The sequence below is a fragment of the Trichosurus vulpecula genome, chromosome 7, assembly GCF_011100635.1.
Source record: "Trichosurus vulpecula isolate mTriVul1 chromosome 7, mTriVul1.pri, whole genome shotgun sequence".
Classification (NCBI taxonomy): domain Eukaryota; kingdom Metazoa; phylum Chordata; class Mammalia; order Diprotodontia; family Phalangeridae; genus Trichosurus; species Trichosurus vulpecula.
Genome location: NC_050579.1, coordinates 218,610,242 through 218,636,182, shown reverse-complemented (window position 1 = coordinate 218,636,182; position 25,941 = coordinate 218,610,242). Strand labels below are relative to the sequence as shown.

Here is a 25,941-nt window from a genome sequence, read left to right as displayed (position 1 = left end):
TGGACCTATGAAGAAAGATGCTATCCACCTCCAAAAAGAGATGAGAAGTGGAAATATGCACGGTACAGTATTACATACATGTGTACGAGCGTATATGTGTTTGCTTACAGATATCTCTATATATACGTATATATATGCGTTTAATTGCAGCCTTCTTTATGGCAGGGAGGGGAGAGAGAGAACAGAAACAAAGTAAAAAGCACACAGCTGAGAACAAAAGAAAACTTAGAAGGAAGCAAAGAAAAGCTGGGTAGCTTTGAAAACAATGTGTTGTATTTCTTATGAATATTTACTTTAAAGGGAAATTGATTTTTTTATATTGAATCCTCTCATTTTGCTATGTACATGACATTTTTTCTTTTCTCCTTTTGCATTTTTAAATTAATAAAAACTTTACCAAAAATGTCCAGTCAGCAGATAAAGTATCTTGTGTAAGGAGACTAAAGAGAATGAAGTTGAGGGGTAAAAATAGACAGATTGGAAGAAATATTTATAGAGAACTTTTGTTTTGGTAATAAACAGTTGCGAAGGGATGAGACAACTGATGTCAAATGTACCTAGAATATGGGAAGATTCCAGAGGTATGTCAGAAATCTCAAAGCTTTCATTATCAGCAAAATAATTTAGTGAGAAACCATTAGCAAATACATACACATATGCCTACTGTATTTATTTAAACGTTATGAGAGCTATTTATATAAAACGGAAATCATTCATAAATGTATATGTAGGTTTTTACCTTATACTACAATAAGGATTTCACAAATGATATTCAACAACGAAAGATATCTTTACTTTCTCATAATTGAATAAAAATGTTTGTAAATATAAGATCCCATGGTTCCTGTTGTTTGTTGATTGTGAATGCATTGATTTAGTAAAATGTAATTTTAGTAAAATGCAGTGCTATGAACATTTTACAGGAAGACATCTCCCATAGAAATATCAAGACCATTTAGGAATCTTTATCAGATAAAACAGAAATAATTTTTATTTAATTTAATAACTCTCTGATAACAAATAGCATGTGAGGGACAAATAATAGAGATATATGCTTTTCAAAATCATCCACCTATGTAATGGAGGAGATCTATCATAAAGTCTAAGTCAAAGAGGGAACCTCTGTAAAAAGTCCTCCAAACATTCCTCTTTACAATTGATGTATCAATTAAATCAAGCCCTAAGACATTATAAAACCTCCTAGAAGACATTTACAATCACTCAAAGGAATCTGATTTGTCTATCCATACAAGAAAGACCAAATTGATGAAAAATGTTTGTTTCATACATTGTAACAAATACCCGATTGAATATCCCACAAAGTTTGTACCTCAGGACATATGTATATCTGGCATAGACAATATAGATGGATAATAAGCAGGGCCCAGATTTAGGATGATTGCAATTGAAGAACTGTAATGCTCTTCTACTGATCCCAAGTTTTCCATGAAAGTAAATATTTGTCAATACAAGCATTGTGCTGATGTTGCTATAAAGCCATGAGATCTAGCACACCAATGACTCTGAAAATCTAATGTTCTGTGACAAAAAGAACAATGGAGAAATGCATGTTGATTATGAGCATGATATAAAATATAGCCAATGAGGTACTTTAGAGAACAGAAATAAAATATACCACCGACTAATTGTATCACAAGAAGGTGGACTAGTAACTTGGCAAGAGTGGGAGATGACAGGTTTACAGCCATAGTGGTCCATCCTTAAATTCAGGATGTTGGAAGAAGGCAAAGAAGTCATCTGTAAAATTCTGGGGTCTTTGATCTTAGATAAGTCACTTAACCTCTCTATGCTTTGATTTCTTCATCTGCAAAATGGTGATAAAGTTAGACTAGATATTTGAAAGTTCTTTTTTCCATTTTTTTTAATATTCTAGGCTTCTATGATCCATTGACATAAACAAAAGAATAATTTAATTAACATTACTTCTATAAAATTGGATTCGTCCTTCATGGTGATCTTAAAAGAAGTACGGATGATTCATTCAGAATGGCCTGGCAGGGGTAGATTCAAATTTACTTTGCCGTTGAAGGAAACTCTTTCATATATGCAATCACAGAACACTTTGGGTATTGAATCATATTGGGTATATAAATTTTATTTCCTTTAGTTTGTTTAATGAATTAAAAGGTACTTTAAAATGAATGCTTGATAAGAACTGACTTTAAAAAATTGATAAAATGTAAAATGTAATTTAGTAAAATGCAGTATATTCTTTTTTTAAAAAAAATTATTTTTAGTTTTCAACATTTACTTCCACAAGTTTTAAATTTTTCTGCCTCCCTGCCCTTTCCCCTCCCCAAGATGGCATGTAAGCTGATATAGGCTCTACATATACATTCTTATTAAAAATATTTTTTACATTAGTCATGTTGTATAGAAGAATCAAAATGAATGAGAAGAATCATGAGAAAGAAAAAAAACAAAATAAAGGAAAAAAAGAGCAAATAGTATGCTTCGATCTGCATTCAGATTCCATATTTGTTTCTCTGGATGCAGATAGAATTTTTCCACATGAGACTTTTGGAGTTGTCTTAAGTCCTTGCAGTGCTGAGAAGAACTAAGTCTATCAAAGTCAGTCATCTTACAATATGGCTGTTGCTGTGTACAATGTTCTCCCGGTTCTGCTCATTTCACTCAGCATCAGCTCATATAAGTCATTCCAGTTTTTTTTTTTTCTGAAGTCCATGTGCTCATCATTTCTTATAGCTCAATAGTATTCCATTACATTCATATGCCACACTTACTCAACCATTCCCCAATTGATGGACATCCCTTCAATTTACACTTCTTGACCACCACAAAAAGAGCTGCTATAAATATTTTTGTACATGTGGGTCCTTTTTCCATTTTTATGGTCTTTTTGAGATATACCCCTAGAAGTGGTATTGCCAGGTCAAAGGGTATGCACATTATGGCATAGTCCCAAATTGCTCTCCAGAATGGCTGGATAAGTTTACAACTCCACTAACAATGCTTTAGTGTACCAATTTCCCCACATCTTCTTCAGCATTTATAATTTTCCTGTTTTGCCTGACAGTAAAGTTTAATGAAAGATGCTATTTACATCTAGGCTGTCATTTTATTTATTCATACCTTCCATTAGTATAAATAACTATAATATACAAATATATATTCATATTATCAACCTTCATGTTTCCAAGCAGTATTCCCAAGCTGGTAGGATTAGTTGATTTCCATCCGTGTGCACCAGTGGCTTGAATATTATATTTGTTACATGACATGATAACATCATTTATCCAGAAAGCACAGGTGAGTCACCTTACCTGTGCTTCCTGGATATTTGATGTTAGAAAAATTACTTAGCCAATCTGGGCTCTAATTTTAAAACGCATCTGTAAAAAAGTGGGATAAGATTGGATTATATGTTTTCTGAAGTTGTTTTCTCCAGTTCTACAATTCTATGTTTCATTGATTTATTGCTGTGAACAAGAACAATTATGTTAAATATCTCATTACTTGGGACATTGTGTATATAATACTGCGGAATTTGGAAGAGAGGTTTTCATGAATCAGATTCAATATTATAGATGTTGCTAGACTTTATCCTTTTTAGGTTATCTTTTATCTAATTTATCATAGCCCTTTATTAGGTCTTACATTGATTGCTCATTTCCAAGTAAATCAAAAGAAATACCAGAGGGTTTTTGAATCTCCAAAGTTTTACTCAATTGTTAAAGCATTTTAAATGTTGCTTCTTTTGACTCACATGAAAATAAATGTTACTAATGAACAGCAGATTTTTTTTCTTGGAAATATTTGTCATAGTGAGGCAGGACATATTTTCATTCTTTGTGACCAGTCAACAAATACTTTGAAGATTTTGAAAGTTAGTAAACATTCTCAAAAGTTTTATGAGTTTTAACAATATATTGATGGTCATGATTCTGCTTGAATAGGGATTACTGAGAAAAACTCTTATGTGAAAAAAGGCAATGATACATCTTTGAGTATTTGAGCATATTTATCTTTCTTAATATATTAGTTACCTCCCAGTAAAACTTAAGACCTGCTAGCACTTTCTCACATATCAAAGAAAAATACAACAGTAAAGCAAAACCAATAGAAACCTCTACTCCATCTGTCAGTGTACGTAGCATTCTGTATCTATAATCCTACCTTTCTACCAAAAAGAGAAAAGTCTTTTTTATCATTTGTACTCTCTGAGGAAAATTGCTCATAACATTTAATCTGAAATGAACTACTTTATAGTAATATTACCATTTTCATTATTGGAGTCATTGTATATTCATAATTCTCTTGGTTCTACTTTCTTGGTCTTAAATATCTTCATACAAGCATATGTGTATGGATGCATATATGCATATACATATATATGTGTCTGTGTGTATGTATATATACATAATTTATCATATTGGTTGATTCTTATTTGTAGTAATATTCCTTTATATTCAAATAGCATGGTTTGCCTGGGCCATTCTCTAATGGATAGGAACCCACTTTTTCCCATGTTTTTGTTTGTTTGATTTTTTACTAGGACAATAATGATTTTGTCCCTATTCCAAAATTTATAGTCTTTTTTTCTCCTGACTTTGACTCATTGAATGCATTTACATGGAGAATTATAACTAAATAAATTTTCAATCATATTCTATCCCTGTCTAGAAAGACATGACCTAAGTCATCCGAGAAGAACAGATTTAGAATTGTACAGAACCATTAAATGATATAATCACTCTGAGGTCCTAGATTTTGAGCTGACAGTAACCTTAATGCATGGAGTCTTACCTTCTCATTAAACATTCAAGGAAACTAAATCCCATGGAGTTAACGTGACTTACCCACATTCAAGTGGCAGAGCTGGGATTTGAACATAACTTATTCCATCCTGAAATCATATCCACTTTTTACTACAAGTTGACTAAAACAACAAATATTACAAGAAACCTGTCAATAATTGGTAAACATACTTGTGATATACATGCTGATGATATCATTGATTTGTTGCTTAGAAAAAGGACAAAGCAAATAAAAATAGAAATAAACACATTAGTCACCACAAGTTATTTCTATTTTCTTAGTTATATTAAATTTTTGTTTTGTCAGTATTGGAAACTTTAAAAAAAGAGAGACCAAAATTATTACTGAGAACTGAATAAACTTCATTTTCAAACAAAAAAACCACAGATTTTAGGGAGAAATATAATCTACAACTAATGTTATAGCTTTGATTTTGTTATAAATCTCTATTGCCAGTGTTTTACCTGCAAATCCAATAGTTAAGGTTGTATTTGGCCTTTGTAAATGTCACATAATTTTATATATAGTGTTTTAAGTACTCTAGACTTCCTTATTATATTCAGCTATTATAAAATTAAACAGAATATATTGCTCTGAAGTGTGTAGGTATTTTTTTTATCTAAAGACTACATCTGTTAGAGAAATTTTCTCTCCTCACAGAAAAAATAGCTCTTTTATTTGAATCATTTCCATTTCATTGGTGAGTGCTTGTGTGTGTGTGTGGGGGGGGGCTCTTGTATGTATAACAATTAAACTGAGCATTTCTATTTTTTCCATTACCTAACTCATGATTTCTCAGAAGGGGATGCATTGTACATTGAATTTTCTTCCATTGAGTAGAGGAGATAAGATTCATGCCTACGAAGGAGAGAAAATGGAATATTTGCCCCATAAACAGTACAAATCTCAGTTGCTGAATAAATAACAGCATCATGTACATGCATTATCTCAATTTTTCATCTCTTTTATTTTTACAATGTGATATCATTAAATGGTAATTTTCTAGGTACATTTCTTTTACCTATCAAGAGAAACATTCCTGTTATTATAATAGAACTAAGAATGTAAAAAATAACAGCTGTCTAGATTAAGACTGTACTTCAGGAAAAGCTGTGGTTATTAACCAGTGTTTGACATACTGTACCCTGACTGGAATTATATTATCTTAGTTTTAAAAAACATAAATTGCAATTGCATGTTGGGGATAGCTGCTGCACTTCAATATCAGAAAGACATGGATTCAAGCTGTTGCTGGGTGACCCTAGGTGAATCTGTTATTCTATCAGTTTCCCAGTCACTAATGGAGTAAAATAAGGCTGTGTGCTGATGTTTTCAGCAATGTTGCCAGAAACCTTCAATGAGGGTCAGCTACCACACTGAGGTAAATTATTTAACTTGAAACAGGTACAAGACAAGAATAAAGAGGAGGAAAAGTTGGCGCATGATTTTTTGTTCATAAATAATTGTGCATTCAATGCATCCTCTGAAATTGAGATGCAATAAAATATGGATCAGTTCTGTGCTGCTGTGCTAATTTTGGCTTTACACCATCAAGAAAACACAGCTTCTTCATCAGGCAGCACCACACCATTCATCCGTGGAACCATTTGTGGATAAAGTTTGAATACTATGGGTAAGTTCATTTACCTCGGCAGTATACTTTCCAGAGATGTTCATATAGATGATGAGTTGGAAGCACATGTTGCCAGAGGTAGCTCAGTGTTTGAGAAATGCCAAAGGAAAGTATTGGAGAAAAGAGGTATTAGACTGCCTGTCAAATTGAAAGTCTACAGAGCTGTTATGCTGATCTCATTGTTGTATGCCTGTGAAACCTAGACAGTATACCCATGCCATGCCAGGAAAAGGAATCATTTCCATTAAAATTATTTTAAGAAGATTCTGAAGGATACCTAGAAAGATAAAAATACTGGACACTGAGATTCCCTGTTGAGTTAAATCGTCAAGCATTGAAACTCTACCCAGAGAGTGCAACTCTAACAGGTTGAGCACATTGTTTGAATGTCAAACATACATTTGCTTACAAAACTATTTTATAGAGAACTCACTGAAAGCAGGTACTCATATCATGGTCAGAAGAAGTGATACAATGACACTCTCAAGGTCTCTCTGAAGAACTTCAGAATAAATTATATGACATAGGAGATGCTGGCAAAGGAATGCCTAGCACACCATTCCCACACAGAAAAAGGTGCTGTGCTCTGTGAGCAATGCAGAATTGCAGTAGCTCAAAAGAAATGTGAGATGTGAACATTTAGAGACATCTCCACTCCAAATATTCATATGTACTAATTCTGCCTTATTTGTGATAGAGTGTTCTGATCTCATATTGGTCTGTTCAGCCACAGTTGAACACACTTTGCCTTGACTCCAACACAGTGATGTCATTTTGGTCCTCTTCAAGAATGAAGGACAACAACCAACCACCAACCATTCTCTCAGAGCTCTAGGCAGTTGTCTGGAACTGCAAGTTAGAGATGATTTATGAATCTGAAAGCTCCCCAAAAGGATGAAATCATTGGCTTTGATGAGAAGAGGGTAATTTTGCAATGGGAAAATTTTGCAATATTATTAAATTATGCAAAATTATCAAATTCATCTTTTGGATTGTGGAGAACACAATCTCTGTTTCTGTCTCTGTCTCTCCCAGTATCTCTCTCTCTCTCTCTCTCTCTCTCTCTCTCTCTCTCTCTCTCTCCTCTCTCTCTCTCTCTCTCTCTCTCTCTCTCTTTCTGTCTTTCATTGGTTGATATAGTTTCAGTATTCGATTCAGACCACAGGCTTTTCCAGAAGAACAGAATATACACAGTCTTCTATACACAGGTGGCTTGTGAGTATTTACATGAGCTCATCACTATCACTCTACTTCCTACTGAAATGTCATTTTCTGTCTCTTTTGAACTTCCTAAATTTAATTTACTTCAAAAGGCATTTATTAAGCATATACTGAGTACACTGTGGATACAAACTCAACAACCATAAAAGTAAAACAAATCCTCAAGGAGTTTAGTGTCCCAGAAACCTTGTAATCTATGGGAATTTAACGTCTGTTTATCTCCTTAAACAGCACTAGATTCCTGTATATAAAGGGCATGGGTAGTTATTTCCAGCTCCATTCCTAATTAATTGTTAGAGCTACTTAAGCTATTGCATATACTCCTGTATTTGTTCGGTCATATCTGATGTTTTGTGACCCCATTTGGGGTTTTGTTGACAAAATGACTTGCCATGGATCATTTTACAAATGAGGAAAGTGAGATAAACAGGGTTAAGTGACTTGCCCAGGGTCACACAGCTAGTAAGTATCTGAGGTTGAATTTGAACTCCTGAATCCTGGCTTCCTACTCTCTACCACTGTGTGTTTCCACATGTACCCCTGTGCTAGGCTATTATTTAAGATATTAACTCTATTAACATAGTTTGGTGTAATGAGTAAAATGCTGGAATTGGACTCCGAAAGAACTAATTTAAAATCATGCCTATGACACTTGCTAGCTGTGTGAATATTAGCAAACTTTTTTCACACTCTGAACTTCAATTCCCCTATCTTTAGTTATATTTTACATTACCAAAAATGTTTTTTCTTTTACATATTTTTGTTTTTATCAATTAATTTATTTTTAGTTTTCAACATTCACCTCCATAAGATCTTGAGTTCCAAATTTTCTCCCCATCTTCCCCCCCACCCCAAGATTGCATGCATTCTGAATAACCCTTCCCCCAATCTGCCCTCCCTCCTATCACTACTCCCTTCTCTTATCCCCTTCCCTTACAATTTCCTGTATGGCAAGATAGATTTATGTACCCCATTGTCTGCATAACTCCCCCATCTTTAAAATGAGGCAATTGGAACAAATGAAATCTATGTCCCCTTCTAGCATCACATCTATGATCTTGTCCTATGAGTTCTTTAGTTATAGGCGGGTTGGCATATTCTTTGACCTGGCACATGTGTGAGCACCTCCATCTGACAAAGCTACTAGTTTTTCTTGCAATAACATTACTGACTTTTTAAATCATAGACACTGTTGGTGAGACAAATGACATGCTATATAGGAAGTATTTTGAGTTCTTTTGTCTTGATCACAGAAGGATCATTTACTGCTCTGAAATATTGCTATTTCCCCTCACATTTTAGGTAGATTCAGAATTCTGTAAGGCTGACCCAGAACTACTCTAGCAACCCAATTAATAGAGATTACTTTCCAAAGCATCCAAGGTTGAAAAATGTTTCCCTCTCATCTTCTCTGTTGCTAAAGGTCAAATGCAGAAGATGGAATTTCAAAGATCCCAACCCAACTTCAAGTATCCCCAGTGTAAGCAAATCCCCTACAGTCATAATCACCATGCTACCAGTGCCATTTAGAAATTTACTGCATTTCACAGTCCACTGGCTCAGGAAAAGCAATTTTTATTTTTACCTCCTGTATCAACCTGTGTAAAAATCTTTCAATGTTGGAGAGGCAGTAGGAGGCTCACATTAAAGAACTTTTTTTTTTTTTTGAAAATTTTACCTTTAGAAAATGAGGCTTCAAAACACTGTCTGTTTCAGAATGTTGGCAGCTGAAGAGCCAGTGGGAGGTAAAATAAAGAGCAGGTTAATACACTCTAATAAATGTCAACACACTAAAATATTCTGAAACCAAATTAAAAGAAATTGTTAATGTACCATGAGTGTTTCACATGCTCGGACTAAGCTGGCTTATGCAGACTATATTTTAAAATATTTCAAATTTTCTGGGGACGCCCAGTGATCAAATGGAACATGCATATACTTTTTTCTTTAGCTCTACATTTCATCAGAGACAACTTTGCAGGAATGAAAATGAGCACTTTTTGAAAATGATTTAAAGATGTCCAGTCATGTCAGTGAACTAAAAGAATATTTGTAATAGTAGAAAGGTGGTGTCCCTTTCTTGAATGGACATTTACTTTCTAGCTAGTAAGTGCTAAAGGCAGGAACTGAACCTACTTACTCAAAGGCTGGCTCTCTACCCATTTTGCCAGACTGCCACCTGAGAATAACATTTATAATATTTACCTCATGGAATTGTATTATGAAAATCCCCTTTAGACATTAATGTCATAAATAAAGATGAATTGTGTATTGTTATTATTCTTACTACCCCAATTATTCATGTTTTATATTCTTTTGGTCCACATGTGATTTTATCAGCATAGGGAAGTTGTGGTATGTAAACTCCATTTACACATGCAGATCAGTAACTTTACATAATATGTAATCTTAAATTTGGATAGGCTGACAGTGCCTAGATGGGGGTTGGAAAGCAAGGAGCTGCATATGGTCTCCCCCAAATCCCTCCAAACACCTCTAAAAATGGCTCTGAACAAATTCGAGAGCTGCAGAACCTACAAAATAGCATAGGGAAGCAGCTCTCCAGCCCAGAGCAGCCTGGATGGTCTCAGGGAAGGGTCTGTTGCACAGGGATGGGAGCAGAGTGCAGCACAGCATGGGCCACACCAGAACAGACCAGACTGGGAGTTGGCCTCATGAATCATTGAGCTGTGGCAGTTACTAGACTTCTCAACACACAAAAGCCAAAGACCACGGAGCAGATTAGGGGGAAAACTGCTAGATAGGGTTACAAAGCAGTCCAGCCCCAGCCCTGGGGGTGGTGGAAGTGGTGTGGAGGTGGTTGCAACAGCAGCAGGAATCTCCTGTGGCTGCTTCCAGAGCTCCAGAGTTAGATCCTTCCAGGGACAATGGCTCACACAATGGGAGAAATCAAGTGGCAGACTAGAGGAGGAGTGCAGGGCTTGCATTGCCCTGCTTGGAACTGGGTCATAACACTGGTTGGCAGTTCTTGGGGGAGGAGAAGCGCTGCTGTGGCAGAGAGTGGAGTAGAAGTGCAGTGGAAGTAGCTCTGAAAACAGCGGAGTAGAAGTAGCTCTGAAAACAATCACGCAGCCACTAAAGCTTGGGACAAAACACTCTCTACTCTACAATCAGTCATACCCTGACAAAAAGTTCAAAGGTCAAATAGTGGGCTAGGAGCATGGCCAGGCAGAAAAAAAAGGACACAGACACAGACTCAGACTCAGACTCTAGAATCTTTTTTGGTGACAAAGAAGATCAAAACATACAGCCAGAAGAAGTCAATAAAGTCAAAGTGCCTACATCAAAAGCCTCCAAGAAAAATATGAATTGGTCTCAGGCCAAGGAAGAGTTCAAAAATGATTTGGAAAAGCAAGTAAGAGAAGTAGAGGAAAAGTTGGGAAGAGAAATGAGACCTATTGTGAGAAAAACATGAAAAACAAGTCAACAATTTGCTAAAGGAGACCCAAAAAATTTTGAAGAAAATAGCACCTTAAAAAACAGACTAACCCAAATGACAAAAGCGCTCCAAAAATACAATGAAGAGAAGAATGCCTTGAAAGGTAGAATTAGCCAAATGGAAAAGGTGGTCCAAAAGACCACTGAAGAAAATCCTACCTTAAAAATTAGATTGGAGCAAGTGGAAGCTAGTGACTTTATGAGAAATCAAGATATTATCAAACAGAACCAAAGGAATGAAAAAATGGAAGACAATGTCAAATATCTCATTGGAAAAACCACAGACCTGGAAAATAGATCCAGGAGAGATAATTTAAAAATTATTGGACTACCTGAAAGCCATGAACAAAAAACGAGCCTAGATATCATCTTTCAAGAACTTATCAAGCAGAACTGCCCTGATATTCTAGAGCCACAGGGCAAAATAGAAATTGAAAGAATCCATCGATCGCCTCCTCAAATAGATCCCAAAAAGAAATCTCCTAGGAATTATGTACATACATATACATTTATACATATGTATGTATATATTAATATATATGAGTGATTATGTATGTATGTATCAGATTTATGGTACACTATTCCTGTAACTTATTACCTTTATGTTGTATTAGGGAGCTCAAAGCTTCTGATTAAATCTGTATATTGGTGTTTACTTTGCCTTCTAGTCATAAACTCTTCTCTTACCTAAAGTCAGCCATGATGCCATTGGTCATAGGATTTAGAACTGGAGAAGAACTTTGGAAACCATATAAGCCAAATTCTCATTTTTATAGATGAGCTCCTCATAAAGTGATTTTTTCCAATTTCATGCAGACAGTAAATATTAGAGAAAAGATTCATGTCCAGTTCCTGTAACTCTGTACTCGTTTTAAACTATAACTAAAACTATGTAATACTGTGAGTGCATTGGAAAAAAAATCTGAAGTCTTTATTTGAAAAAGTACATGCTTTGTTTTTGTCCCTATATCTCCATGATCCTATCATTCTCACTGTTCTTACTTCAGATCCTAATCACATATGTAGATGAGAAGGTGAGAGAAGAGAATTTGAAACTTCTATAAAATTATCTTTTCTCACAGAGGCAATATGGTATATTGGAAAGAGTGCTAAACTTCAAGTCTGGAGAAACCAAGGTTCAAAGGCTCTGACTTTTCTTATCTACAATGTGGAAAAGACAATAATAATGCCTGCATCAGCTACCTTACAGTTTGATATTCTCAAATAAAATAATTTACATAAAGTTCTACTTAACTGCCAATTATTATTTGTTTTTTCACTTTACTTTTTTGCTCATTTTCAGAGCTTTCTTTTCTCAATGCATTTGCCATTACATTGCATATCTATTTTGCTCCTCAGAAGCTTTTAAAGAAAATGTTCTAAAGTTACAAATACTAACTGTGGAGCAATGAAGAGTATTAGATTTGGAATCAGGGTTTCTTTTCTATCATTTATCTGTCCTATCTGACTTTGTGATGCCATTTTGGGTTTCCTTGGCAATGATACTGGAGTGGTTTGCCATTTCCTTCTCCAGCTCATTTTACAGATGAGGAAACTGAGGCAAACAGGAGAAAGTGACTTGACTAGGGTCATAGACCTAGTGCCTGAGGCCAGATTCGAACTCAGGAAGATGGCTCAGCACTCTATCAATTTGTATCACCTACAAATTCAGATTCAAAATAAAATCTTGCTCCCTTAGTACCTGTGTGATCTTTGCCATTTCACATCACTTCTCATTTTCCTCATTGTAAAATGAGAAGGTTGGACTAGATAATCTTCAAAATCCCTTTCAAACTCTAAATCTATGAACTATGATTATTTCTTCCTGGATTTTTAAAAAAAAATTACTTATTTATTTTTGGTTTACAACACTCAGTTCCACAAGCTTTTGAGTTCCAAATTTTCTCCTCCAACCTCTCCTCCCCTCTTCCCAAGATGGCATGCAATCTTATATAGGCTCTATCTATACATTCACATTAAGCATTAGTCATGTTGCAAAGAAGAATTATAACCAATGGAATGAACCACAAGAAAGAAGAAACAAAATAAAAGAAAACAAAAAAGAGAAAGAGAGCAAATAGTATGTTTCAGTCTGCCTTCAGACTCTGTAATTCTTTATCTGGATGTGGATAGAATTTTCCATCATGAGCCTTTTGAAGTTGTCTTAGAAGCTTGCATTGCTGGGAAGAGTAAAGTCTATCAAAGTTAGTCATCACACAATGTGGCTGTAACTGTGTACAATGTTCTCCTGGTTCTGTTCCTCTCACTCAGTATCAGTTCATATAAGTTTTTCCATGTTTTGCCTGAAGTCCACTTGCTCATCATCTCTTATGGTGCAATAATATTCCATTACATTCATATATCACAACTTGTTCAACCATTCCCTGATTGATAAGCATCTCCTCAATTTACAATTCTGGCCACCACAAAAAGAGCTGCTATAAATATTTTTGTATGTGTGGGTCTTTTTTCCATTTGTGTGATCTCTTTGGGATGCAGCCTAGAAGTAGGGTCAAAAGATATGCACATTTTTATAGCCCTTTGGGCATAATTCCAAATTGCTTTCCAGAATGGTTGGATCAGTTCACAACTGCACCAATAATGCATGAATGTTCAAATTTTCCCATGTTTTCCCCAGCATTTATAACTTTCCTATTTTGTCACGTTAGCCCATCTGTTACATGTGATGTGGTACCTAAGAGTTGTTTTGATTTGCATCTCTGTAATCAATAGTGATTTAGAGCACTTTTTCATATGACTATATATTTCTTTAATTTCTTCCTCTGAAACTGCCTGTTCATATCCTTTGACCATTTATCAATTGGGGAATGACTTTATTCTTATTCATTTGACTCAGTCCTCAATACATTTTAGAAATAAGGCATTTCATAATGTTCTCTGTTTCTTGTTTGGTCATAAGATCTTCCATTCCCCATAAATTTGACAAGTAAACTATTCTTTGCTCTCCCAGATTGCTAATAGTATCAACCTTTACAACTAAATTTTGATCCCCTTTGGAATTTATTTTGGTAAATGGTATAAGATACTGGTCTACGCCCAGTTTCTGCCATACGATTTTGCAATTTTCCCAGCAGTTTTTCTCATATAGTGAGTTCTTATCTTAGAAGCTGGAGGCTTTGAGTTTATCAAATAGTAGATTACTATGGTGTAACCAGAATGGCCTTTGTTTTCTTTGAGTGACTCAATTTATCTCAGTGAGTTTTACTAGGTGCTAAGCCCCAGGCCCAAACCCCATTAGGTGTTAATGTAATCCATGTGGATGTGAACCTTTCAGGGTCCTAGGGGGAGGGGCCAACTCAAGAACCAATCACCAGAGTCTGAGCTCTGGTGATTCAGATGATGTTTGATGTCTGAAGTCCTATAAGAAGGGAGGACAGAGCCATTTGTGCAGGGCTCTGGAGATGGTGTTGATGAGGAGACTCTGGGCAGCTGTAGCTAAGGAGCCCTCCAGCTTGTAAACCCATGCTGAAACTTTGTTGAACTCTGGTAACTGAGTGATGGGATTTGAATCAGACAAAGTCTGTTGATGTTTGTAATTTGTTTGCATTTTGTTTTAAAGTTCAGGGTGCTGGATTTTTCCCCTGAACTAACTGAATAATATTTGAATGCTGAATTAAAAGTAAGCTTGTCAACCCCTTCACCTTGCTTGCCTTGCTTAAGCAGATCAAAAGAACCTATGCTGTTGGCAGCTTTCTGGGTGCTGGCTGTGGGTGAATCTTATACCCCCACAGAAGCTGCTAGCCGGATTGTTGAAACATATGGTCATTGTCTACAGTGTCTTCTGTACCTAACCTAATCCAATGATCCCTGACTCTATTTCTTGGCCAGTACCAAGTGGTTTTTATGATGGCTGTTTTAAGATCTGGTATGGTTAGGCCATCTTCCCTAGCATTTCTTTCAGTAATTCCCTTGATATTGTGGATCTCTTGTTCTTCCACATAATTCTATTATGTTTTCTGCTTCTATAAATTTTGGGGGTAATTTAATTGTTATGGCACTGAATAACTAAATAAATTTAGATAGAATTGTCATTTTTATTATATTAGCCAGGCCTACCAATGAGCAACTGATGTTTTTTCGAATTATTTAGATCTGACTTTATTTGTGTGAGAAATGTTTTGTAATTGTGTTCATATACTTGCTGGGTTTGTTTCAGCAGGTAAACTCCCAAATATTTTATAATGTCTACAGTAACTTTAAATGGAATTTCTCCTTCTATCTCTTGCTGTCGGGATTTGTTAGTAATATATAGAAATGCTGAAGATTTATGTGGGTTTATTTTATATCCTACAACTTTGCTAAAGTAATTTATTATTTCAAGTAGTTTTTTTTACTGATTCTTTAGGATTCTGTAGGTATATCATCATATCATCTGCAAAGAGTGATAGCTTTGTTTCTTTTTTGCATACTCTAATTCCTTCAACTCCTTTTTCTTCTCTTATTGCTAAAGCTAACATCTCTAGTTTCATATTGAATAACAGCCATGATAATGGACATCCTTGTTTCACCCCAGATCTTATGGGAAATACTTCTAGCTTATCCCCAATACATATAATACTTGTTGATGGTTTCAGGTAGATCGTACTTTTCATTTTAAGGAAAACTCCATTTATTCCTATGCTCTCTAGTGTTTTTAATAGGAATGGATGTTATATTTTGTCAAAAGCCTTTTCTACCTCTATTGAGACAAGCATGTGGTTTCTGTTAGTTTTGTTGTTGATATGATCAATTATGCTGATTGTTTTCCTAATATTGAACCAGTCCAGCATTCCTGGAATAAATCCTACCTGGTCATAATCTATTATTCTCATGGTAAGTTGCTTTAATCTTTTGGCTAAATTTAAATTTATTTAAATTTTTTTGCATCTATAGTCATTATGGAAATTGGTCTATAATTTTTTTCTCTGTTTTGGCTCTTCTGGTTTTAGGTATAATTACCATATTTGTATCATGAAAAGAATTTGGGCATCCTCCTTCTTTACCTAGTCTACCAAATAGTCTAAATAGATCTGGAATTAATTGTTCTTTAAATGTTTGATAAAATTCACTTGTAAATCCATTTGGCCCCGGAAATTTTTTTTCCTAAGGAGTTCATTGATGGCTTATTCAAATTCTATTTTTTTTTTGTGATGGGGTTATTTAAGTATTTTAATTCCCCTTCTGTTAATCTGGCCAATTTATATTTTTTTTTGTAAATATTCACCCATTTCATTAAGATTGTCAAATTTATGGGTGTATAGTTGGGTGAAATAGCTCCTAACTATTGTTTTAATTTCTTTTTCATTGGTGACAAATTCACCCTTTTCATTTTTGATACTTGTGATCTGGTTTTCTTCTTTTTAAAAAAATCAAATTAATCAATGATTTATTTGTTTTTTCCTATAAAACCAGCACTCACTTTTATTTATAAGTTCAATAGTTTTCTTGATTTCAATTATATTAATTTTATTAATATATCTTTGGTTTTCAGTACTTTTAATTTGGCATTTAATTGGGGATTTTCATTTTGTCCTTTTTCTAGCTTTTTTAGTTGTGTGCCCAATTCATTAATCTCCTCTTTCTCTATTTTATTTATGTTAGTGTTTAGAGATATAAAACTTCCCCTTAAGAACTGCTTTTGCTGCATAAGTTTTGGTATGCTGTCTCATTATTGTCATTCTGTTGGATGAAGTTATTGATTGTTTTTTTTTATTTGTTCTTTGACCTATTCATTCTTTAAGATTAAATTATTTAGTTTCCTATTGAATTTTAGTCTATCTTTTCATTAGCCTTTATTACATAAAGGTTTATTGTGTCATGATCTGAAAAAGATGCACTGACTATTTCTACCTTTCTGCATTGGATTATGACATTTTCATGCCCTAGTACATTGTCAATTTTTGTGTAGGTGCCATGTACCACAGAGAATAAGGTGTGCCTTTCTATCCCCATTCAATTTTCTACAGAGACCTACCACATCTACTTTTTCTAAAATTGGTTCCAATCTAAGCTCCTTTGCCTTACTGAGTATCCTATTCCAAGCACTCTGATCTTTTAATGTAGAAGCTGCAAGGATCTGTGTAATCTTGTCTGTGGTTCTATGATATTTGAATCGTGTCTTTTTGGCTATTTGCAGTATTTTCTCCTTGATCTGTTCATTTTTGAATTTGACTACAATATTCCTTGGCGTTTTCAATTTGGGATCTCTTTGAGGAGGTGATTGGTGGATTCTTTCTGTGACTATTTCACCCTCTGATTCTAGAACCTCAGGGAAATTTTCCTTGATGATTTTTTGAAAGATGCTCTCCAGCTCTTTGGTTCTCATGTAGACCAATAATTCTTAGGTTATTTCTCCTGGATCTATTTTCCAAGTCACTTGTTTTTTCAATTGGGTATTTTATGTTTTCTTCTATTTTTTTCATTCTTTCAATTTTATTTGACTGTTTCTTGATGTCTCATAAAGTATTTACCTTCCACTTGCCCAATTCTAATTTTTAATGAATTGTTTTCTTCAATTAGCTTTTGTAGCTTCTTTTCCATTTGGCCAATTCTACTTTTTAAGGAGTTATTTTCTTCAGTGGACTTTTTTTCCATTTTGTCAATTTTATTTTTAAATATTTCTTCTACCTCTCTTATTTGACTTTTAAATCTTTCTTGAGCTCTTCCAAGAAGGCTTTTTGGGCTTGAGACCAGTTCATATTCTCCTTTGAAGTTCCAGATGTGAGTATATTGACCATGTTGTCCTCTCCTGAATTTGTGTTTTGATCTTCCCTGTCACCAAGATATTTCTGTATGGTTATTGATTTATTTTTTGATTCTTCTTGCTCATGTTGTTTGCCTTTTTTCTAGCTTTTGAATTTGATCTCTGCTTCTGGGGCCCAGGGGCCACTGTCCCAGACTTTTTTTTTCTTTTTTTGCTGAGGGCTAGGGGCCTGGGTTCTGGTTTTCTCTGCTGGGGCCTCAGGTGCTGGCAGTTGGATGTTGTAGTTGTCTGCTACTTTACCTAGTCCTGGGCTGAAGGTGGTGTGTGCCTGTTGTTGGTGATTGCCTGCTCCTCCACCCTGGAGTTCAAGATATCCCAGTGGTCCACCAAGGTGGGGCTTGCTGGAATGTCTCCCATCCTGTACTGGTCCCCTTCAGCCACAGCAAGAGTGACATTTCCTATCAATTCCCCTAGCCTCATGAGCTGAAAGGCTGCTATACTCTATCTTTAAACTGGCTCCACTATCCCAGGATTTTTCCTGGGGCAATATTCTTTGGATTTTTCAAGGTCACCAAGGGAGGGTGAGAGTGACTTACTGCTTACTTCACCATCTTAGCTCCAGGAAGTTTAAATAGGTCACTTTCAAACATTCAGTCTTTAGGCTGATATCCCCAGGGGTAGCTGCTGGTGCTGCCATAAGCCCTGTGCAGGACTTTGCTTCTCTCTTACCCAGTTCTGACAAACCCCACTCCTACACTGAGAGATCTGGCAATCACCACTGTTGACAGTGATTCAGTCTGCTGAGGTCTGCTCTGGCTTTACTGTGGTCGAGTCTGCACTGGTGCAGCCTGCATGCTATACTGCACTTCTCTCACAGCCAGATGCAACAGTTCCTTCCTGTCAACCCTCCAGGTTGTATTGGGTTGGAAATATGCCACACTCTGTCTCTGTCTCTTTGGGGGTTCTGCTGCTCCAGAATTTGTTCAGATTCACTTTTTAGAGGTATTTAAAGGAGATTGTGGGAAAGCTCAGGTGAGTTTCTGCTTTCACTCTGCCATCTTGGCTCCGCCTGTCCCCTCCTGGATTTTCAACGATCTTCATAGTTTATCCCTACCCTAGCTAATCAGATCTATTTAAACTATTTCCTAACATATTCTCTCTATTCTATTCATTCTTCTCCGCAGACTCCAATACCCACTCCCTACTAGTTACCACCTACATTTTTTCAATCATAACTTTGCCTTTCACATAATCTCTACCCTTACTTATGCTGATCATGTCCACTCTTTAAAGTTCTGCTCAAGTTCAATGTCTCCTTCATGGATCTCCCTCTCATTTATGTATCTATTAAAGCTGTATTATATATAATCATTTTTTATAAAATTCTGTTGTAACTGTGATTGCATCAGAAAGTGCTCCTGTTAGAAATGCAGCTAATGAGGATCAGTTCCTTCTCCTCAATGGACGTAGTCTTAACATGTTTCTTCAGAGCATTGAAAAGTTAAGTGACTTTCCCAGCCAGTCTGTGGCAAAGGATGGACTTGAACTCCTTTTAACTCATAGGTCAGCTGTCTAACTTCTAAAATATGCTGTCATATACTTTATCATACACTTTAGCATTTAATTATATATTCTCCTACCCCCACTAAAGTCCTTGAAATGTCCAAGCTTCAACTGATCAGACTAATTTGGAAAGACTTCTCATATGGACTTGACCACAGATTGAATCTATCAGAGATCAAAGGATCTAGGTAAAAAGATTCACCACTAGAAATTTAGTGAGTGGCTACACTGAACAAAGTCCAAGGCCTTATCGTGGAGACAGCATGAGATATTGGAATAGATACTGGATCTGGCATCAGAGTACTGGGTTACAATCCCCACTGTACCTTCAGCAAGTCCACTAATCTCTCTGAATCAGCTTCCCCATCTGTAAAATGAAAAAAAATATACTAGGTGTTCTCTCAGTTCCCTTCTGCCTGTGATTTTATAAGCTCTTGAACCCCTGAAAAACTACATACCATGTAATAGTGTTAATCACTACAATTTTGTATATTTCCCTTTTGTCTCCATCTAAATCATAAACTTCTGGAGAGAGGGTGTCATATTTTTGAGCACAATGTTGAAATTGTGTTTTAAGAGATAATGAATAAATGCCTATTGGTTGATTCAATCTTAAGCTCTAGGTTCAAGAAAGGTGTGGAGTTAATTCAGATTTTCTGGAATACCAGAATTGTTCATGAAATTCCCTAAAATATATGTCTTTAAGTTGGAATAAAGGATAGAGGAAATCAATCAACATTCAAAATACTATATAAAACTCTTGATTATATCTAGCCCAAGAAATGGTTAGTATTAAATAGACTGAAGAGAACAGGACAAAAGAGATGGCAAAATGGAGAAGATATTAGAGGAAATTTTCACATAAATTAGATATTAAAATCTGGAAAAAGATTTTGGAGGTCAATAAATATTAAGCTCCTCATTTTAGGATAGGCAGGTGGGTCAGGAGTCAGGAAGCCCTGAGTTCAAATTTGACTTCAGATACTGACTAGATGTGTGACCATGGGAAAGCCACTTAATCTCTGTTCACCTCATATTCCCCATATGTAAAATGAGTGTAATAATAGCACCATTCTCCTAGGGATATTCTGAGATAATAGTTGCAAAGTACTTAGCACAGTACCTGGCACATAGTAAGCAATATATAAATACTATGTGTTATTATTTACAGCTCAAGGTGCTAAGGTCTAAAGAACTTAAGTTACACAATGTCACACAGGTAGCAAATGGCAGGGTTAGTTATCAAAACTAGTGTTTCAGATATATAAAATACTAATTGTGTTGGTATCTATGATGTGTTTTGTGTGTATATTTTTTAACTAATGTTTAAGCTAAAAGAAAAGTTTCTTCATATACTATCAAATTAAAAGTCTTAGCCTGAAGTCCTAGAAATCTAAAGTATTTAACATTTTCTATTCTTGGCTTAACATACTAAATATTTTGCTGTAAATACAAGCACAATTATCCAATGTAAGGTCTTGAATCATATGCTGTGACCTCAATCTAGCAGGTAAGAAAAATCTGTGGTTTTAGACATTTACAGTAACTGGTAAACTAATAAATCAGGTCCAATTAGTGCTACTCTGACTCCCAATCCACTCCTGGAAGCAAAATCCCTTTATACATACACATCACAAAGCTCACCTGCTGAGAAGTCCATAACTTCTGCAATTTTGCTGTGAGCACATTTTGTCTTCCTGCAGCTGAGAGGGGTATAAGGGCCATGCTGATCACCTGAACTGAGTCAGCAATTTGGGAAAAACCACTCTCTACAGAATAGGCCTTCAAAAATCACCTCTGAGTAGAGTCAAATCTGCTGTGATGTGATTTTTTAAAAAGAGGGGAAGCTTTGAGATGAGTGCTAAGAATTAAGTCATCTAGCTTGGGGTCTAATAATTAGCAAGACTAGCAAGTATAGAAAGAAATGAAAACAAAAAAATTAGGGTGGTGAGATAAGAAAGTAGAAATATAGGATTACAGGACAGTACAAATTAATTGATTAATTTATTAAATTAAATTATCAGAGCACTCTGAAGAAAACATTTAAAGATAAAATGATCTCAATGAGAGAGAAGTTGAGATGAACAATGCATTTATCAAATTTTATTCATAAAAGGCAGAAAACACAACAGATTTGAGTCCTGTTTCTAGTTCTGGCCATCAAGTGCTATACCTTCCTGGAATGCTCACATAACTTATCTCAGCCTCAGATGCTTTTTAAAAAAAATTATTTATTTTCAATTTTCAACATTCACTTCCACAAAATTTTGAATTCCAAATTTTCCCCCAACCTCTCCACTCCCCCTGTATCAGGACAGTGTGGATTCTCATTACCCCTACCTCCAATCTGTCCTCCCTTCTATCACCCCCCCCCACCTTTCTCTTCTCCCCTTCCCTTCTATTTTCCCGATAGATTTCTATACCCCAGTGGCTGTATATTTTATTCCTGAGTTGCATGTAAAACAATTTTTAACATTCCTTTTTAAAGCTTTGATTTCCACATTCTCTCTCTTCCTCCCTACTTACCAACCCTCATTGAGAAAGTAAGAAATTCAATATAGCTTGTACATGAGTAGTCACGCAAAACACTTCCATAACAGTCATTTTGTGAAAAACTTCCCTCTATGTGGTGCTATTATTACACCCATTATATTTCCCTCTATCCTGTCCCTCCGTCCATTCATTCTATTGTCCTTTTTGACCTATCCCTCCACAAAAATGTTTGCTTCTGATTGCTTCTTCCCCCAACCTGCCATCCTTTCTATTAACCCCTCTCTCCTACCTCCTTCCCCTCTGCTTTCCTATAGGGTAAGATAGATTTCCATACCCAACTGAGTGTGCGTGTTATTCCCACCTTAAGCCAAATCCAATGAGAGTAAGGCTCACTTATTCCCTTTCACTTCCCCCCCTCTTCCCCTCTATTGTGAAAGCTCTTTCTTGCCTCTTTTATGTGAGATGATTTACTACATTCTCCCTCTCCCTTTCTCTTTCTCCCAGTATATTCCTCTCAACACTTAATTTTATTTTTTAGGTATCATCCCTTAATTTTCAACTCACACTGTGCCCTCTGTCTATACACACACACACACACAGAGAAATATACATTTGCATGCATATACATACAGATATGCATGCACATACACACAAACACACATATGTGTATATATGTATATGTATATGTCTGTGTGTTACAAACATCATCTTTCCATGTAGGAATGTAAACAGTACAACTTCAGTAAGCCCCTTATGGCTTCGCTTTCCTGTTTACCTTTTCATGTTTCTCTTGATTCTTGTACAGGCTCTTCCTAAAGTCTGGACACATAGGCAAAAATGTGTATTTTCAAGAAAAAAATGAATGAAATTTTCAACAACATTTTATTTAATTGGAATATTAACAAATAACATCTTCAATATGATTCCATCATTTTTGATGCAAAGGTTGATGAGCTTTGCAAGATTCATGTGAACTTGATGCAGTAACTCCACATTGACGTCAATTTTATCAATTTACTCTTTATGCATTCAATCAAGTGTCTTGCATCTGTGATTTTCATTGAATACACCTTCTCCTTTAGTTTAACCCAGAAAAAGAAGTCAAGGGGGCTAAGGTCTGTTAATATTCCCAATATTTAAAAATATACATTTTGCCTATGTGTCCAGATTTTAGGGATGCCCTGTATTTGAAAGTCACATTTTCTGTTCAGCTCTGTTCTTTTCAACCAGAATGCTTGGAAGTTCTCTATTTCATTGAAATTCCATTTTTTCCCCTGAAGTAGTATACTCAGTTTTGCTGGGTAGGTGATTCTTGGTTTTAATGCTACCTCCTTTGACATCTGGAATATCATATTCCAGGCCTCTTGATCCCTTAATGTAGAAACTGTTAAATTTTGTGTTATCATAATTGTTTCTATAATACTTGAATTGTTTTTTTTTCTGGCTGCTTGTAATATTTTCTCCTTGACCTGGGAACTCTCGAATTCGGCTACAATATTCCTATGAGTTTTCTTTTGGGGATCTCTTTCAGGAGGTGATCAGTAGATTCTTTCCATTTCTATGTTACCCTCTGGTTCTAGAATATCAGGGCAGTTTTCCTTGATAATTTCTTGAAAGATGATGTCTTTTTTTGATCATGATTTTCATGATGTCCAATAATTTTTAAATTATTTCTCCTGTATCTAATTTCCAGGTCAGTTGTTTTTCTTTTTCCAATGACATTTTTCACATTGTCTTCCTTTTTAAAATTCTTTTGGTTTTGTTTTATAATTTATTGATTTCTCATAAAGTTATTAGCTTCCATTTGCTCCATTCTAATTTTTAAGGAGTTATTTTCTTCAGTAAGCTTTTGGACCTCCTTTTCCACTTGGCCAATTCTGCTTTTTAAGGTATTCTTCTCCTTATTGGCTTTTTGGACCACTTTTGCCATTTGGGTTAGTCTATTTTTAAGGGTGTTATTTTCTTCAGCATTTTTTGCGTCTCTTTTAGCAAGCTGTTGACTCATTTTTCACAATTTTCTTGCATCACTCTCATTTCCCTTCCCAATTTTTCCTCTACTTCTCTTACTTGATTTTCAAAATCCTTTTTGAACTTCTCTGTGGCCTGAGACCATTTCACATTTTTCTTGGAGGCTTTGGATGTAGGAGCTTTGACTTTGTTGTCTTCCTCTGTATGCTTTGATCTTCCTTGTAATCAAGGATGTAAGAAAATACCTTTTCACCAAGAAAGTAACCTTCTATTGTCTTATTTTTCCCTTTTTTGCTCACTTCCCCAGCCAATTACTTGACTTTTAAGCTCTTTCTTAAGTGGAGGGTGTGCTGTCCCAAGTTTCAGGGGTTTTATGAACCTGTTTTCAGAGATATTTCTGGGGACCAGTAAATTTTCAGTTCTTCCAAAGTGGTGTGATCAACAGAGAGATCTTAACTCCTCTCTTCGCCTGAGCTGTGGTCTGTGAGCAACCACAGCACTCTTTTCTTCCTTGGAACTGTGAGGAGGATACCCTCTCCATAGCTGCCATAATCTCTGCCATGCCAACACTCCTCCTTGCCCCAGGACCACCACTGAGGATGGTGAAGCAAATCAGCTGCTTGATTCCCCCACCCTCTGTAGGCTGGGAGATCCAGAAGGAACTTCTGCTGTGGCAGTGGCTGCCACCATTCTGGGGCTGGGGCCAGACCATGCTCCTCTCTCATGCAGGTGAGAGCTTTCCCACTGAACTTAGCAGCTGTCTTTGGCATTTGTAGGTTGAGAAGTCTGGAAACCTGGGCAGCTGCCAGTGATTTGGTGCCCTGAGGCCTTCTACAGCCCCATCTGTGCTGGGGCCCATGCTGGCCTGGGCTCTGCTCCCAGCTTGGTGCAATAGACCCTTTCTGTCAGCCTTCCAGATTGTCTTGGGCTGGATATCTGTTTCACTCTGTCATTTTATGCCTTCTGCTTCTCTAGAATTTGTTTAGAGTCATTTTTACAGTTATTTTGAGGGGTTGGGGGGGGACCTCAAACATATCCCTGTTTCTCCTCAGCAATCTTGGCTCTGCCCTCCCCCAGCCTCAGATTCTTTACCAATAAAAATAACAAGACTATTAAATCATATGTAATTTTTTCCTCCAGCCTTAAAGTTCTGTCATTTTAGTACCTTATCACTTGAAGAAAGAAAGAAAGGAAGGAAGAAGGAAGGAGGGAAAGGAAGAAGGAAGGAGGGAAAGGAAGAAGGAAGGAAAGAAGATAAAAAAGACAGATAAGTGCTATTAATATGTTTGTAAAATTTTACAAATGTAAAAATCATAATAACATTTCACAAAGGTTTCTGGGAAATTAAGGAATAAAGAGCATGAACTGGCTCATAGATAAAGTCCTTTCATTTTTACCTCGACTTTTTTAATGGTATGTAGAAATAAGGATATAAAATCAACCCCATTTCCAATTTTTTTGTAAAAAATCTGTTTTTTAATCAATAAGTTCTACATGTATTCTATATTTCCTAAATCTTTAGCAAGTTCTTCCAAATGAGAAGTAATTCCAATTAGAAGTTTAAAAAGACATTTAATCCAATAAACATTGAGTGGCTATACTATGCAGAGAATTGTAGTAGATTTTGGTGAAGAAATCAACTGACTATGCCATGACTCCAGGGCTCATAGAGTCCACAAATTTTTAAAAGTGCATAAAAAAGAATAAAAAACAACACATGATTAGAGAGAAGTCCAAATAAAATACCATGTGAAGCCCAAGATGGGAAAAAAATTGCTGCTTACCTGGCGGGGGGCGGGGAGGGTGAGACGGAAAGGGTATGGAGAAGATTTCATGAAGGATGTGGCATTTGGGATATATTTTAAAAGTTCAATGGTAATGCAAAAATTAAAGAGTGTGTAAGAATATTCCAAATATGAGGTATGTCATGAGCAAAGGCACAATGTCAATTCAGTTTGTCGACAGACTTCTATTAAGTGCCTTCTAAGTGCCAGACATTATACTGAGTGTTAGAGGTACAAAGCATGGCAAATGCATTTCCTACTCTCAGAAATCCAGTTGTTAGCCTAATTGGGAAAAACAAAACAAAAACAAACAAACA

The 25,941-nt window shown here is 35.8% G+C and overlaps 1 protein-coding gene across 1 annotated transcript in view; it reads right to left on the bottom strand.

The window, feature by feature from the left end:
* LOC118857818 (developmental pluripotency-associated protein 4-like) overlaps positions 1 to 21,104 on the bottom strand; it is a 50,646-nt gene extending 29,542 nt beyond the window's left edge. Inside the window, exon 1 of the mRNA XM_036768328.1 lies at positions 21,024 to 21,104. Coding sequence (XP_036624223.1) covers positions 21,024 to 21,104 — 81 coding nt within the window. The remainder of the gene's footprint in view (positions 1 to 21,023) is intronic.
* Positions 21,105 to 25,941: the final 4,837 nt, after the last annotated feature.